This window comes from Papaver somniferum, chromosome 5 (genome assembly GCF_003573695.1).
Source record: "Papaver somniferum cultivar HN1 chromosome 5, ASM357369v1, whole genome shotgun sequence".
Classification (NCBI taxonomy): Eukaryota; Viridiplantae; Streptophyta; class Magnoliopsida; order Ranunculales; family Papaveraceae; genus Papaver; species Papaver somniferum.
The window spans coordinates 144,929,997-144,943,002 of NC_039362.1; the positions used below are offsets into that span (position 1 = coordinate 144,929,997).

The 13,006-nt window shown below is 40.6% G+C and overlaps 1 protein-coding gene across 1 annotated transcript; it reads right to left on the minus strand.

Annotated features, from left to right (window-relative positions):
* Positions 1-11,669: 11,669 nt before the first annotated feature.
* On the minus strand, positions 11,670-12,371 carry LOC113279801 (aspartic proteinase nepenthesin-2-like). Its single transcript, XM_026528464.1, has one exon. It carries the CDS (start codon positions 12,369-12,371, stop codon positions 11,670-11,672), a length of 702 nt encoding a protein of 233 aa, XP_026384249.1.
* Between the last annotated feature and the right edge of the window lie 635 nt (positions 12,372-13,006).

Genomic DNA, 13,006 nt, shown 5'->3' on the forward strand with positions numbered 1-13,006 from the left:
TGTTTTAAAGGACGGTTACTAGCCTACTTTCCTGATCACTATCCAAGTCGGATGCTATAATCACAGGTAAAGTCTTAGACGAGCCTAAAAACATATATTTAAGGGTATCTGGCAATGGTTTTAGGTCCAAATTAGGAGGCTCTTCTAACGAAGGAACTAGGGTAGACTTAGAAACTGGTAGTGGTTCGAACTTAGGTTTCTATCCATTATTAGTGTCTAACAAAGGGGTTGAGTCTAACAAAGCATTAACCTCATTAATCACATTATCATCATCAAAATAAATCCCAAAGTGAGCTAGGCATTTCTCTAATGGATCTTCTAACAAAGTGTTTGGTAATGACGCCTCGACTAATGTTCCTATCATGTTCACCTCTTCTATGTTCGAGTCATGTAGTTCAGAGGGTAGCTTACTAATATTAAAAATGTTCAACTCAATAGTCATATTACCAAAAGACAAATTCATAATACCATTTCGACAGTTGATGATCGCATTGGATGTAGCTAAAAACGGGCGACCTAAAATCAATGGTATCTGGTTCTCTGGGTCAGGGACAGGTTGGGTATCTAGGATAACAAAATCCACAGGATATATAAACTTTTCGACCTCTATAAGAACATCCTCGATCACACCACGAGGAATTTTAACGAACCTATCAGCTAATTGAAGTGTCATCTGGGTAGGTTTCATCTCACCAAGTCCTATCTTAAGGTACACATTGTATGGAAGTAAGTTCACACTGGATCCTAAGTCAAGCAAAGCTTTCTCGACACGGTATTTACCTATTGTGCAAGAAATAGTAGGGGACCCTGGGTCTTTATACTTAGGAGTGGTATTCTGAATAATAGAACTCACATGACTAGCTGGGAAGGCTTTCTTCTGGACACTAAGTTTTCGCTTTCGCGTACACATATCCTTAAGAAACTTGGCATAAGCGGGAATCTGCTTAATCGCATCTAACAATGGGAGGTTGATAGTAACCTGCTTAAAAACCTCCAATATATCATTAAAGTTGGACTCCCTCTTAGTTGGAACTAGCAGCTGTGGGAATGGGGCTCTAGGAACAAAGCGGGCTCAATATGACCCTCATTGGTCTCTTTAGAGACTCTATCAGTCTCCTCAGTTTCTGGTTCAGAAGGGTGAACTACAGCATGTTCACTATCAGGCATGGAAACCTTGTTGTCTATCACTCTACCACTCCTAAGGGTTTTAATAGCATTTACATGTTCGGATGGTCTTTCACCTATTTCATTAATTCCTCTAGGGTTGGGTTGAGTTTGACTAGGAAACTTACCTCTTTCTCTTAAAGACTCATTTATCTGACTAACCTGGGTTTTCAACTCGGAAATAGCCTGAGAGTTAGCCTGACCTATTCTCTTATTTTCTTCTAAACCTTGAGCGACAGATTGCTGAAACTGCACAGTGTTACGAGTTAACAAAGCAAGAGACTCTTCTAAACTCATAATCTTCTTATCCGAAGGGTTCTGAAACTGTGCCGGAGCTGAAGGATTCTTAGTATAGCCAAAACCTGGGGAACCTGAGAGTTACTAGACTGACCTTGATTCTGGCCCTTAGACCAAGAAAGGTTGGGATGGTTTCTCCAGCCAGGGTTATAGGTTTCTGAATATGGGTCAAACTTCTGACGGTTATCGAATCTAGTGTTGTTATAAAGAGCATTGGCTTGCTCCTCAACAGTATGGCCTTCCCAAGAAGGCTCTATTCTACCATTATTACCACTAGAATGACCTAATTCTAAGGCTTCTAACCTTTTGGCTATGGCTGCTATTTTAGCATCTGACTCATAAGATCCTTCTACCCTATTGACATTTCCTCTACTTAGAAGAATTGTTTTCTGGGGTTCCCTACTATTTTCCCATTGTTGGGTCTTATCGGCGATTTCATTCAAAAATGTCATCGCCTCATCAACAGTTTTATTCTCAAACCCACCTGTGCATAAGGACTCAACCATGGTTGTTGTTGAATAATCTAAACCCTCGTAGAGGATCTGAACTAACCTAACCATCTCTAAACCATGATGAGGACATTGAGATATTAAGTCATTGAACCTTTCTAAATACCTATATAAATTCTCCCTCTTGTTGAGCAAAAGTACAGATTTGTGTCCTAATAGACGATGTTTTGTGCCTTGGGAAAAACTTCTGTATAAAGGCAGATGTAAGTTGGTCATAGGTTTCAATTGACTCAGAAGCCAAACTATACAGCCAAGATTTGGCTTTTCTTTTAAGGAAAAGGGGAATAACCTAAGTTTCAACGCATCATCACTAAGGTTTTTAATCTTCAGAGTACTACAAACTTCCTCAAATTCCCTAACATGAAAATAGGGGTTCTCATTCTCTTTTCCTAAAAAGATTGGGAGCATCTGTAAAGTCCCAGGTTTGAGTTCATAATTTGCCTCGGTTTCAGCTAACTTGATACAAGACGGACGAGAGGTCCTAGTTGGGTTTAATAAAGCTTTCAAAGTTTCCATTTCTGGCACTACCAAAGGACTAGGAGTACTTTCTTCACTACTATTGTCAAGTTTTCAAAGCTGAAATTTCCAAAGACAGGGCTCTCAAAAGAAGAGTCTTCGAGCTCCCCGCCTTCACAAGAAGAACTACTAGGTTTATCACTAATCAAACGACCTAGAGTGTTTCTTTTCCAAGCCCTCTCTTAATAACCTTGGGCATACACTAGAAAAACAAAAGAAAAGAAAGAAATCCTAAAAAAGGGAAGTTCTATGCAAACACAAACAAGGCTGACTCCACCACAAAACCTACTGATTTCTAGCAAACAAAAAGCATGATGGCTCCACTTAGATTGTTTCTAGACCAGCTTCTAATCCTTCGAAAGGGAATTCGTTACAATTTAAGCAAACCCCTCTGGAATCAATCCGAGTTTAAGTAAGTTGAATCGAGACGAGGGAAGCTCAGTGGAGCTTTGATACCCAAGGCCTCACCGGCGTTACAAGGCGGCGTATTCAACTCACAGAAACCATCATGAACTTTGAAGCATGCTTAAAAGAGTAACCAATATTTTTCGAATGACTTTCCTATTAAGCTCGTTACCCTATAGGTCTCGTTCTAGTCAAATTTTAGGCTTAGGTTCGCGTTTGGTTTCGTTTTCCTAAGGCGGGCAAGAAGGGAACGGTGATGAAATCCGAACCCTTATCTTGTATGGCCAGTCCTTGCCCTTTACTAGGAAATTAAAGCCGTTTTCAAATCCTCAATATATGCAAACGAAGGAATACAGTAACTCGCTGACAGGGGATTCGCGAGTGTTTCGACAAACTTACCTCCCGTACCAGACGGGGGATGAACCGCTGAAGTCGACTCGGGCCACGACTCCTATGTCATGTACGAACCCGAGGGGCCGAGGCGATATCGTAATCGCCGTCCTTCTCTGCAAACAATTGATATTTAAACTACCCTTCCGTAGGGTTTTAAAAAAAAAAGTCCCAAAGTCCACAGTCCAAAAATAAAGTGCAAAAGAAAAAGATAAAAAAAAATTCTAAAAAAAATTGTCTCTCTCTCTTTTTTTTTTAATTTTTTATTCTTCTTCTTTTTGCTTTGCTTTACTCCAAATCTTTAAGTATTCACCAAAAGCTTTGGCAAATTTTTCTCGCTCCAAATCCAAAATCTGTAAGGAAAAGACAAAAACCCAAAAACGTAAAGAAGAACAAAAATAAAAAAATAAAAAAAAAAACTAAAAAAAAAAAACTAAAAACTCTAGCCTAATGACAAATCCGCGTCGGGGCACCAAAAATTTGATGTGAGTTCAAGTTGTTGTTTTAGTAATAGGTTCGTTGAGACTTGTGAAAGCAAAAGATTTTAGAGTTAATGATATTTAAATACAAACAAAACTTAATTCAAGATTATTAGGAATAACCAAGACGCTGATTCCACTATCACACATGAATAAATTATGGAAAATAATCCAAAACTCTAATTATCTTTTAAGTCCCTTATTTCTTAATTCACAAATAATCAAACATATTCTCAAATATTAATTGTATTCCTCAAGCATAGACTATCAATTGATTAAACAAAGTATAATCTATCAAATTGAATCACAAGTAATTAAAAAAATTATGTAAACATTTAAAAACTCTGCAAAAGCAGTGATTGAGTGAATTATAATTAAAAATTAGAGAAAATGAAATAGTTACCCATTATTCATGCGTGAATAGCTTCATCATTGCCTTGGTTGTGGGAGAATTAGCTCATCATCATGTTGGAAACACACTGAAAATTCATTTTTATTGCTCAAAGAGTGTTTACAAAGATGAAATGGAGAAAAACTATTAAAAACCGGGTTTGTAACAGTTATAAGTGTTACAAACCGAACTGTTACAGAGAACGATATATGTAAACTGTCACTGATGCTGTAACATACGACCCTCACCCCTTTGTCGTTGTCACTGTTGATAAACGACTGTCTCTGTGGGTCTTTTGTTCTTCGTGTTCTTCACAGCAGCAGAATTGTGATTTCTGCAACTTGATTTTCTCGACTCTGTGATGCTCTATAATCTCCCGAACTCTCCGTCCCCCTTGTACGACCCCCAAACACTTCTTTTATACTCAACAGGACCTCAAAATATCACTAGTTAATGCCAATATCTTCTCTTTACTCACTCTGCATATTACCGAGATTTTTTTCCCTGTTTAACTCCTACACGCTTCTGTTGCATCCAAACATACTCCAATTTCGCTCAGAACAAGAACATAAAGATCCCAACACTTCAGACACGCGCAATCCTCAAACACTTCCCAGAAATAAAGCTGAGAATATATTTCTTCCCTGTTTGACTGAAACACCGAGGAAACTTCATTCTTTCTTCAAACTAACCGGGTTACCAAACCTGTTTCGTCTTAACATGCTCATACAAGTCCAAAACCATGAAAGAATCCCCACAAAATCTTCCCAAACTCGATTCAGCAGTTACGCAGGTGACAACATATTTCTCCCGTGCACGAACTTCTCTGGTTTGATCCCTTGGATTATCTAGCCAAATTCAATCAAAACAGACAATCATACCATGCCTGTTATGCACAAGAAACTCATCCCAAAGAATCTCAGCCATTGAATCTCTCTAAAACAACTCTAAATCACGAACCCTAATTCTGATAATAGCATGTGAACAGTTTCCCACCAAACTTAAAATTCAAATGAAAGGGACGACCTCCCCTTAACGGAGATGGGGGTGCGAATATCAGTTGGCGCCCCTGAGGTGCCCCTTAGTAATTGAGGTGCCCCTTAACCAAACTGAGAGTCTCATAGCAAATGTCCTCCGGGGGTGCTTCGCATAATTTTTCGAGCCAATTTTTCCAAAAATATTAATTTCCCAAAAATACCTACAAACACACAAAACACAATAATAAGTACAAAATTGAGTACCAACAATACATACATTGAGGACAAATCAGACACAAAAATGTGTCTATCATTGTATCCTCCTGACCTGAACTTGTTGTTCGATAGAAATAGGTAAGACCTATTTATACAAGTCGAAGTAAAACGTACTCTGGTCTCGTAAGAAATGAAAAACGGATGAGTAAATGGGAGGAGGTGGTAACCGGTAATGCCTGGAATTGATGTTCCATAAAAGAAAGTGTTTCACCATTACTCCTTGTACTTACTAACCGCCTCATCCTTATGAAACTGTCTTATAACGGGCGTAGTGTACGCCGCACGTTGTAAACCGCCAAACCAATACCCAATGAGCATCCCCCAGTTTGTGACATGTGTTGATGTCTCGAGTGTTTTTGTGGAAAACATGTAGCATGTTTTTTTTCGGCAAGTTGAGCTTGGGAGACTTGTCGGCTCGATGGTGACCTTCAACGGTCGAGATTTTGCATCTTGAGAGGAAGGGTAGCCGTTGATTATTGCAACCCTTCGTTTGGTATCCAGTGGCATGAAAGCATAGCCGGTACGGCTTTAATATGGCCTAGTTTAGGCGCGGCCAAAAGTTAGGGTTTTGGCTTTGTTTGGGCGCGACCAAACTAGGGCTTGGCGTCGGGCCAAAGGTTGTCGTGCGTTAGCTGGTAACCTTGGACGGCTAAGATGTGCATCTTAGATGGAAAAGTGGTCGTTGATCTTCGCAAGCCTTTGTTTTGGTAGGCGCATAGGGAAGGGCGGCATGGTATGGCGCGGCAAGGTGGTTGGCATGCCATTGGCACATGTGGCATGGCTTGGCGCGGTTTGGGCGTGGCCAAAATAAAGGTTTTGGCGTTGGGACAAAGGTTATCATGCGTTGGTTGGCGACCTTGGACGACTAAGTTTTGCATCTTAGATGGAAGGATGGTCGTTGATCGTTGCCAGCCTTTGTTTTGGTAATCGCATAGGTAAGGCCGACATGGTATGGCGTGGCAAGGTGGCAGGCATGCCATTGGCACATGTGGCATGACCGGTTTGGGCGTGACCAAAACTAGGATTTTGGGCCAAAGGTTACCATGCGTTGGTTGGCGACCTTGGACGACTAAGATTTTCATCTTAGAGGGAAGGATGGCCGTTGATCGTCGCCAACCTTTGTTTTGGTAATCGCATAGGGAAAGCTGGCATGGTATGGCGCGGCAAGGTGGCTGGCATGCCTTGGCGCAGTTTGGGCGTGACAAAAACTAGGGTTTTGGGCCAAAGGTTACCATGCGTTGGTTGGCGACCTTGGAAGGCTAAGATTTGCATCTTAGATGGAAGGATGGCTGTTGATCGTTGCAATCCTTTGTTTTGGTGCATAGGGAAAGCCGGCATGGTATGGCGCGACAAGGTGGCTGGCATGCCATTGGCACATGTGGCATGGCCGGATGCCTTGGCACGGTTTGGACGTGACCAAAACTAGGGTTTTGGCATTGGGACAAAGGTTACCATGTGTTAGTTGGTGACCTTGGACGGTTGAGATTTGCATCTAAGATGGAAGGTTGGTCGTTGATTGTCGCACGCCTTCGTTTTGGCAGCCATGAAGGGAAGGCCGGCATGGCATGGCTTAGGCGCGGCAAGGTGGATGGCGCGGTATGCCATTGGCACATGTGGCATGGTCGGCATGCCTTGGCGTGGCCAAACTAAGGTTTTGGCGTTGGGCCAAAGGTTACCATGCGTTGGTTGGTGACCTTGGACGGCTAATATTTGCATCTAAGATGGAAGGGTGGCCGTTGATTGTCGCATGCCTTCGTTTTGGCGGTCGTGAAGGGAAGGCCGACATGGCATGGCTTAGGCGCGGCAAGGTGGATGGCGCGACATCCCATTGGCACATGTGTCATGGTCGGCATGCCTTGGCGTGTTTTAGGCGCGGCCAAACTAGGGTTTTGGCGTTGGTCCAAAGTTTACCATGCGTTGTTTGGCGACCTTGGACGGATAAGATTTGCATCTAAGATGGAAGGGTGGCCGTTGATCATCGCACGCCTTCGTTTTGGTAGCCGCATAGGGAAGGCCGGCATGGTATGGCGCGGCAAGGTGGTTGGCATGCCATTGGCACATGTGGCATGGCATGCCTTGGCGCAGTTTGGAGTGGCCAAAACTAGGGTTTGGGCCAAAGGTTACCATGCGTTGTTTGGCGACCTTGGACGGCTAAGATTTGCATCTAAGATGGAAGGGTGGTCATTGATCATCGCACGCCTTCGTTTTGGTAGCCGCATAGGGAAGGCCGGCATGGTATGGCGCAGCAAGGTGGTTGGCATGCCATTGACACATGTGGTGCGGCTGGCATGGTTGGCATGCCTTGGCGCGGAGGTGCGGCTGACATGGCATGCCATTGGCGCAGTGGTGCGGCTGGCATGCCTCGGCGCGGAGGTGCGACTGGCATGGCATGCCATTGGCGCAGTGGTGCGGCTGACATGGTTGTCATGCCTTGGCGCGGAGGTGCGGCTGGCATGGCATGCTATTGGCGTAGTGGTTCGGCTGGCATGGTTGGCATGCCTTGGCGCGGAGGTGCGGCTGACATGGTTGGCATGCCTTGGCGCGGAGGTGCGGCTAGCATGGCATGCCATTGGCGCAGTGGTGCGGCTGGCATGGTTGGCATGCCTTGGCGCGGAGATGTGGCTGGCATGGATGCAATTGGCACAGTGGTGTGGCTGGCATGGTTGGCATGCCTTGGCCCGGTGACATGGCTGGCATGGTCTGTCATTGGCACAGTGGTGCGGTTGGCATGCCTTGACGCGGTAGCATGAGAATTAGGGTTTGGCATAGATGATGTCAGTCAGTGTTAAGGGTTCTGCCGTGGAACATGACTCATGTAAAAAAAAAGATACCCCGGTAGTTCTTACGTAGGCTGATTGATTCAATAAATGTGCTAATGGTCATAGTGACGTCATGTCAGATGTACAGTTTTACGATTTTTACCCTAAGCTAAAAATCACCATCAACAATTATTTACACTTTTTAAATTTTATCGCATCCTTTTATCCTCCTGATTTCCATTTATTATTTTGATCGATCAATATTTTATTGAAATTCTTTTAGTCCTTGATTAACTTTTGATGCCTCAAATATGTGTTTTACAGGTAAACGATGATGAAGAGATTAAGGGTCAATAACTCAATATCTTTTGCTCGACAACATGAGGATATATCTTTACTTTAGGATACTTTTGTGTTATAATTTGGATGATTTTTGTATTGCATACCAATTATACCAAGGTGAAGATACCAAAAATATATACAGTTTTTAATCTTTGATTCATCTAAATCTTCTCAATGTATACCTATTTTTTATTCTCTTATTATTTTTTCCAATCCTATTACGTTTCACTGCTACTACTTTCGAAAATGGTATAATATATAGGTGAAGACTTTTTTTTTTTCTTATCATGGCAGAAACGGGATGGAAGTACCTGTTGCTTCTGCTTATTTGAATCTCGCCCATTGATTTTTAATATCGTAATTTTTCTGCAGCAATCCACAGAAGAGGATAACCAAAAGAAGTGCTAGACATGTACCTTTTGACGCAAATGAAAAAATTTCCCAACATCTTGATTATATCTTATAATTTCCTTTTAATGCAGTCAAATAGGTGTATCTAATTTTGCAATAGTTATCTTTATCATTGTAATGAATGAAGGAGATGTTAATGTCGTTGATAATGCACAAAAGATGACTTTGCATTGGGGTATTAGTTTGAGGACCTATGGATAAATGAACCCTTACCTTTTTTTTTTTTGCTCAAACTATGTTCTATTGATTTCGGTGTCCCAATTTTAACTCCAACGGAAAGGTTAGCTTACTATGTCTACGTTCCATTTTCCGGTTGATGTAATTATTGCTGGATTGAGAATTGTATTTGGTTTTTGTCTGGAATGTCGAGTTTCCGTGTCCCAACATCTCAAAGTCTCGGACTCTTAAAAAACTAACAAACGCGCCCAATTACAATCAGTTGTTTAGCAGCGTGATGATCATTGTAACCTGGTACGTTAATCTTACCTTTTCGCACTAATCCTATATGTGGTTAAACGGTGTAACGTATGCTTGAATGTTCTAGAGATTCGGTTACTTCCACTTATATATCAAAGTCAAAAATCTGGTGCTTCTATTTTGATGTCATCCCTCCATTCAAAAATGTACATCAGGATACTCATTTGATATCTTTTCCTTATGTGTTGTTCCTTCCAAAGTATTCCCTATAGAGTGAAAAGCCTTGATAATTTGTTAAGCAAAAACTTGAATGTGTTCAACTTTAATAAATAATTAACTTTCTTAAATAATGCATACAGTCACATTCGAAACAACTGCGGTCTTCTTTAGGTGAGATTCGTGAGTTACTGCACATGGCTTTTGGAAGACATGACTTCATTTCCCGCAAATATATTTAGTATCTCAGTTCTAATTTTAGCTTATTTATTTTGCGGCAACTTACTTCATTGTCACACTATGTTTTTGAAATCTACAAAATATTTCAACTTGGTTCACTACTTTAACGGATATCTCATATCTCTGGATGTAATCCTATTTTGCATATGAGAACATTATCTTCTTTGAAGGAAACTTTGAATTCATTGTCCGTTTGGTTCTTGCAATTTCTTATTTTTACTTGCACATTTAGCATGTATGTGTTAGGACCAGACCTACTTTAGCCATTCCAGACGTATATACACAAATGTTGGATTCCCTGTTAGTACTGTGAATACGCATTTTCCACTTATTTTTCTCACGTAATGTTGTTAACTCTATTCCCTCATGTGCATGGTTTGTGTGAACTAATTTGTTGTATGTCTTCTCTTCACTTAGGGTTATATAAGGCTCGTGCATATTTAATGATGAGATAACAAAATGATTCACTAACATTTTGAGTTCACAAAACTGAATGATGTAATGTGTACTCATTTTGCAGAATATATGTCTTGAATTTCTATCTTAATGTGCCTTGAGATAATTTTCAATTTGTAGATACCAGAATGCAGAATGGAGACTCAAGTCTCTTCCTGGTGAAACAATTAGGTAAGCAATGGAACATTAATTACCGAACCATTGAATTTCAAGCTTTAATTTTTACTTTCTGCAGGTGAAGAAGAACACAAAGAAGATTGGCAGCATTACATGATGGAGATATGTTAGCACTACTGAAGATGAGGATGCCCGCCCCAAACAATCGAAAATTGTCCTGGTCTCTTCAAAGTATTCGCTTTGGATGGAAGAATAAAAGACTAGATGGAAAGGAAGAACTAATCAGTTCCATTTGTTGGTAGGCTCAAATTCCGATATGATTAACATCTTCAAGCAGCTTTACAGTTTATTCTCACCTATATCATTTTTTTTTCCAATTTTTCCTTAATAGTATGAGCAAGCAGAAGTCTTAAAATGTTTTCAACGTCTTAAATTCAAAATCCACTACATTTAGATTTATTTACCACTGAATTAATCTCACTTCCCAACAAATTTACCTGACAATTATTCCTTATGAGTTATTTAAAGATTTTTTATTTTTAAGAATTATTAGACTTGGTAAAGCATATTTCTAGGAATATTTATAATACTTTGATTCAGGTTAACCAAGCTAATCCCATGCAGAGCACAGGCGCAACAACTAGTTTAAAGAGTTAACATGTGAAGCACTGGAGGTCAATACAACAGGATTTAGATATCTAAAAAAACTTTGGGTTTTTTCTATGTGTTCTCAATATGTATGGAAGACCAATTTTTTTTTTAAGGGGACGCAACTAAGGTGTAATATTTTCTTTGGGCTTGCCTATTAGTAGAGATTTTGAAAATCAAGGGGTCGCACTTGCACACCCTTGTTACACATTAGCTCCGCCTCTGGTTTGACAGCACGCTTATTTCAGTCGACGAAATGGAGAAGATACAATAACATTACACATCAAACAACTCCATTTTATTCAAAATATGTAATATTATTTATTCGTTCTTAGCAAGAAGAGCAGACGTACATTTGTAATAATTAAGTAAAATTCTTAACTAGATTAACTGGTCTTCTTGATCATGAACCCATTTGGCAATTCTCTTTAGTAAATGAGAGAGACTCATCATTAACATCGTACAAAATCCTTTTGTGGGCTTGCTGCATAGCTCCTAAAGTAAAGTCATACGGATCACCATATTGACCACCGTCCACGCCAAGAATAGTAAAACAAAGAAGGATGCCATCGTCGTTAGAGGAGAAAATATCAGAAACTTGATCAAGAACATAATCTGCCTGTTGAAAATGAAATGTCATTGTCGGAAACTTATTCGGGTCAAAAGTGGGTGGTATACCGAAACAAGGATCCAAATAAGTGACTAGCAGCATCAAGACGAGCACCTTCTGCTTCCATATATTCCACCAACACCTGTTTAACTCTTTCGAAATGAGGCCTATACATAGTGTTAAGTGGCGCCCCAGAATCTATGATAGTGCCTCCTTTTCCATCCGGACTAATCTCGAAATCTTGACTTGCAAACTTTAATTTTCGGTCGCCTATGCTAATATCCTCTAGATGCAAGTAGTATGGCGTCCCAAAGTTTGGGTTTCGAAATATTGGAGTTCTACGTACGGCTTCAGGTCCACCTCCAATTGTTGCGTCTGAACCAAACCTTAAATACGTGTGTGAACTCGCAATGGGAGGACTAGCATGCGACTCCAAGCAGTATGCAAATTTACCTTCAGAATCACCTAATTGATGTACCAACGACGTGAAATCTCCTTGTCCTAAACCGAGAACTCCTGCTACAGGAGCACTCCCACGTTGAGGAAGCGGCTTTGGTAGTTGATGACCGTCACCAATATCAGGAACACCAAGAATTTGTCCCCAGTTCTTTTGTTCAAAACCACAACCCATGACAAGCTCAACAGTTTCAAGGGCATCATCACCGGTATTTGAGTTTGTAGTAAATGTTTCAAAAGCAAGATCACCAGATGTAGTTGGATCGCTCACATATGCATAAGTTCTATATTTCATAATGTAGGATCTTAGAACTACATGACAATCACATGTGCATGGATATCTGTATAAAGAATATACCTGGCGATGTCATTGATATTTGATAGACACATTTTTGTGTCTGATATAATCTCAATTGTGTATATTGTTAGTGCTCGATTATGGTTTTTTGTGTGTTTGTAGGTGTTTTTGGAGAAATAAGCTTGTGCGGGAAAATTGGCTCGAAAAATGGTATTTGCGCTCGTGGGAGAAAATTATTATACAGACCCCCATTTTGGATAAGGAGTACTCAATTACTAAGGGGAAACCACTTGTTATTTACACCCAGGACACCCCAAGTGTTAAAGGCACCCTGGAGTTGGATAGGGGCACTTCATCTTTTCTCATTTGAAATTTGGCGGGAAAAAACAACTCTACTTGCGTAACCATACAATCACCGTGTGTTACTTTGGAAGGATTTTGGGTCGATATTTTTCTTGGATTTGGACCCGGATATGGACTGGTATTGATTTGTTGGAGTTGTTATGTCCTAACAGGGTTGGTAGTTGGGTAAGAATCGTGAAAAAAAAGGAAGTTGTTATATGTTCCTCGATAAAACAGGGTATGTAGTACTCGGCCTGGAAGAAGATATTATGAGGAGATTTGAGTCTATC

Coding starts and splice junctions, on each gene's coding strand:
- LOC113279801 (XM_026528464.1), bottom strand. CDS start 12,371: ATGAAATATAGAACTTATGCATATGTGAGCGATCCAACTACATCTGGT.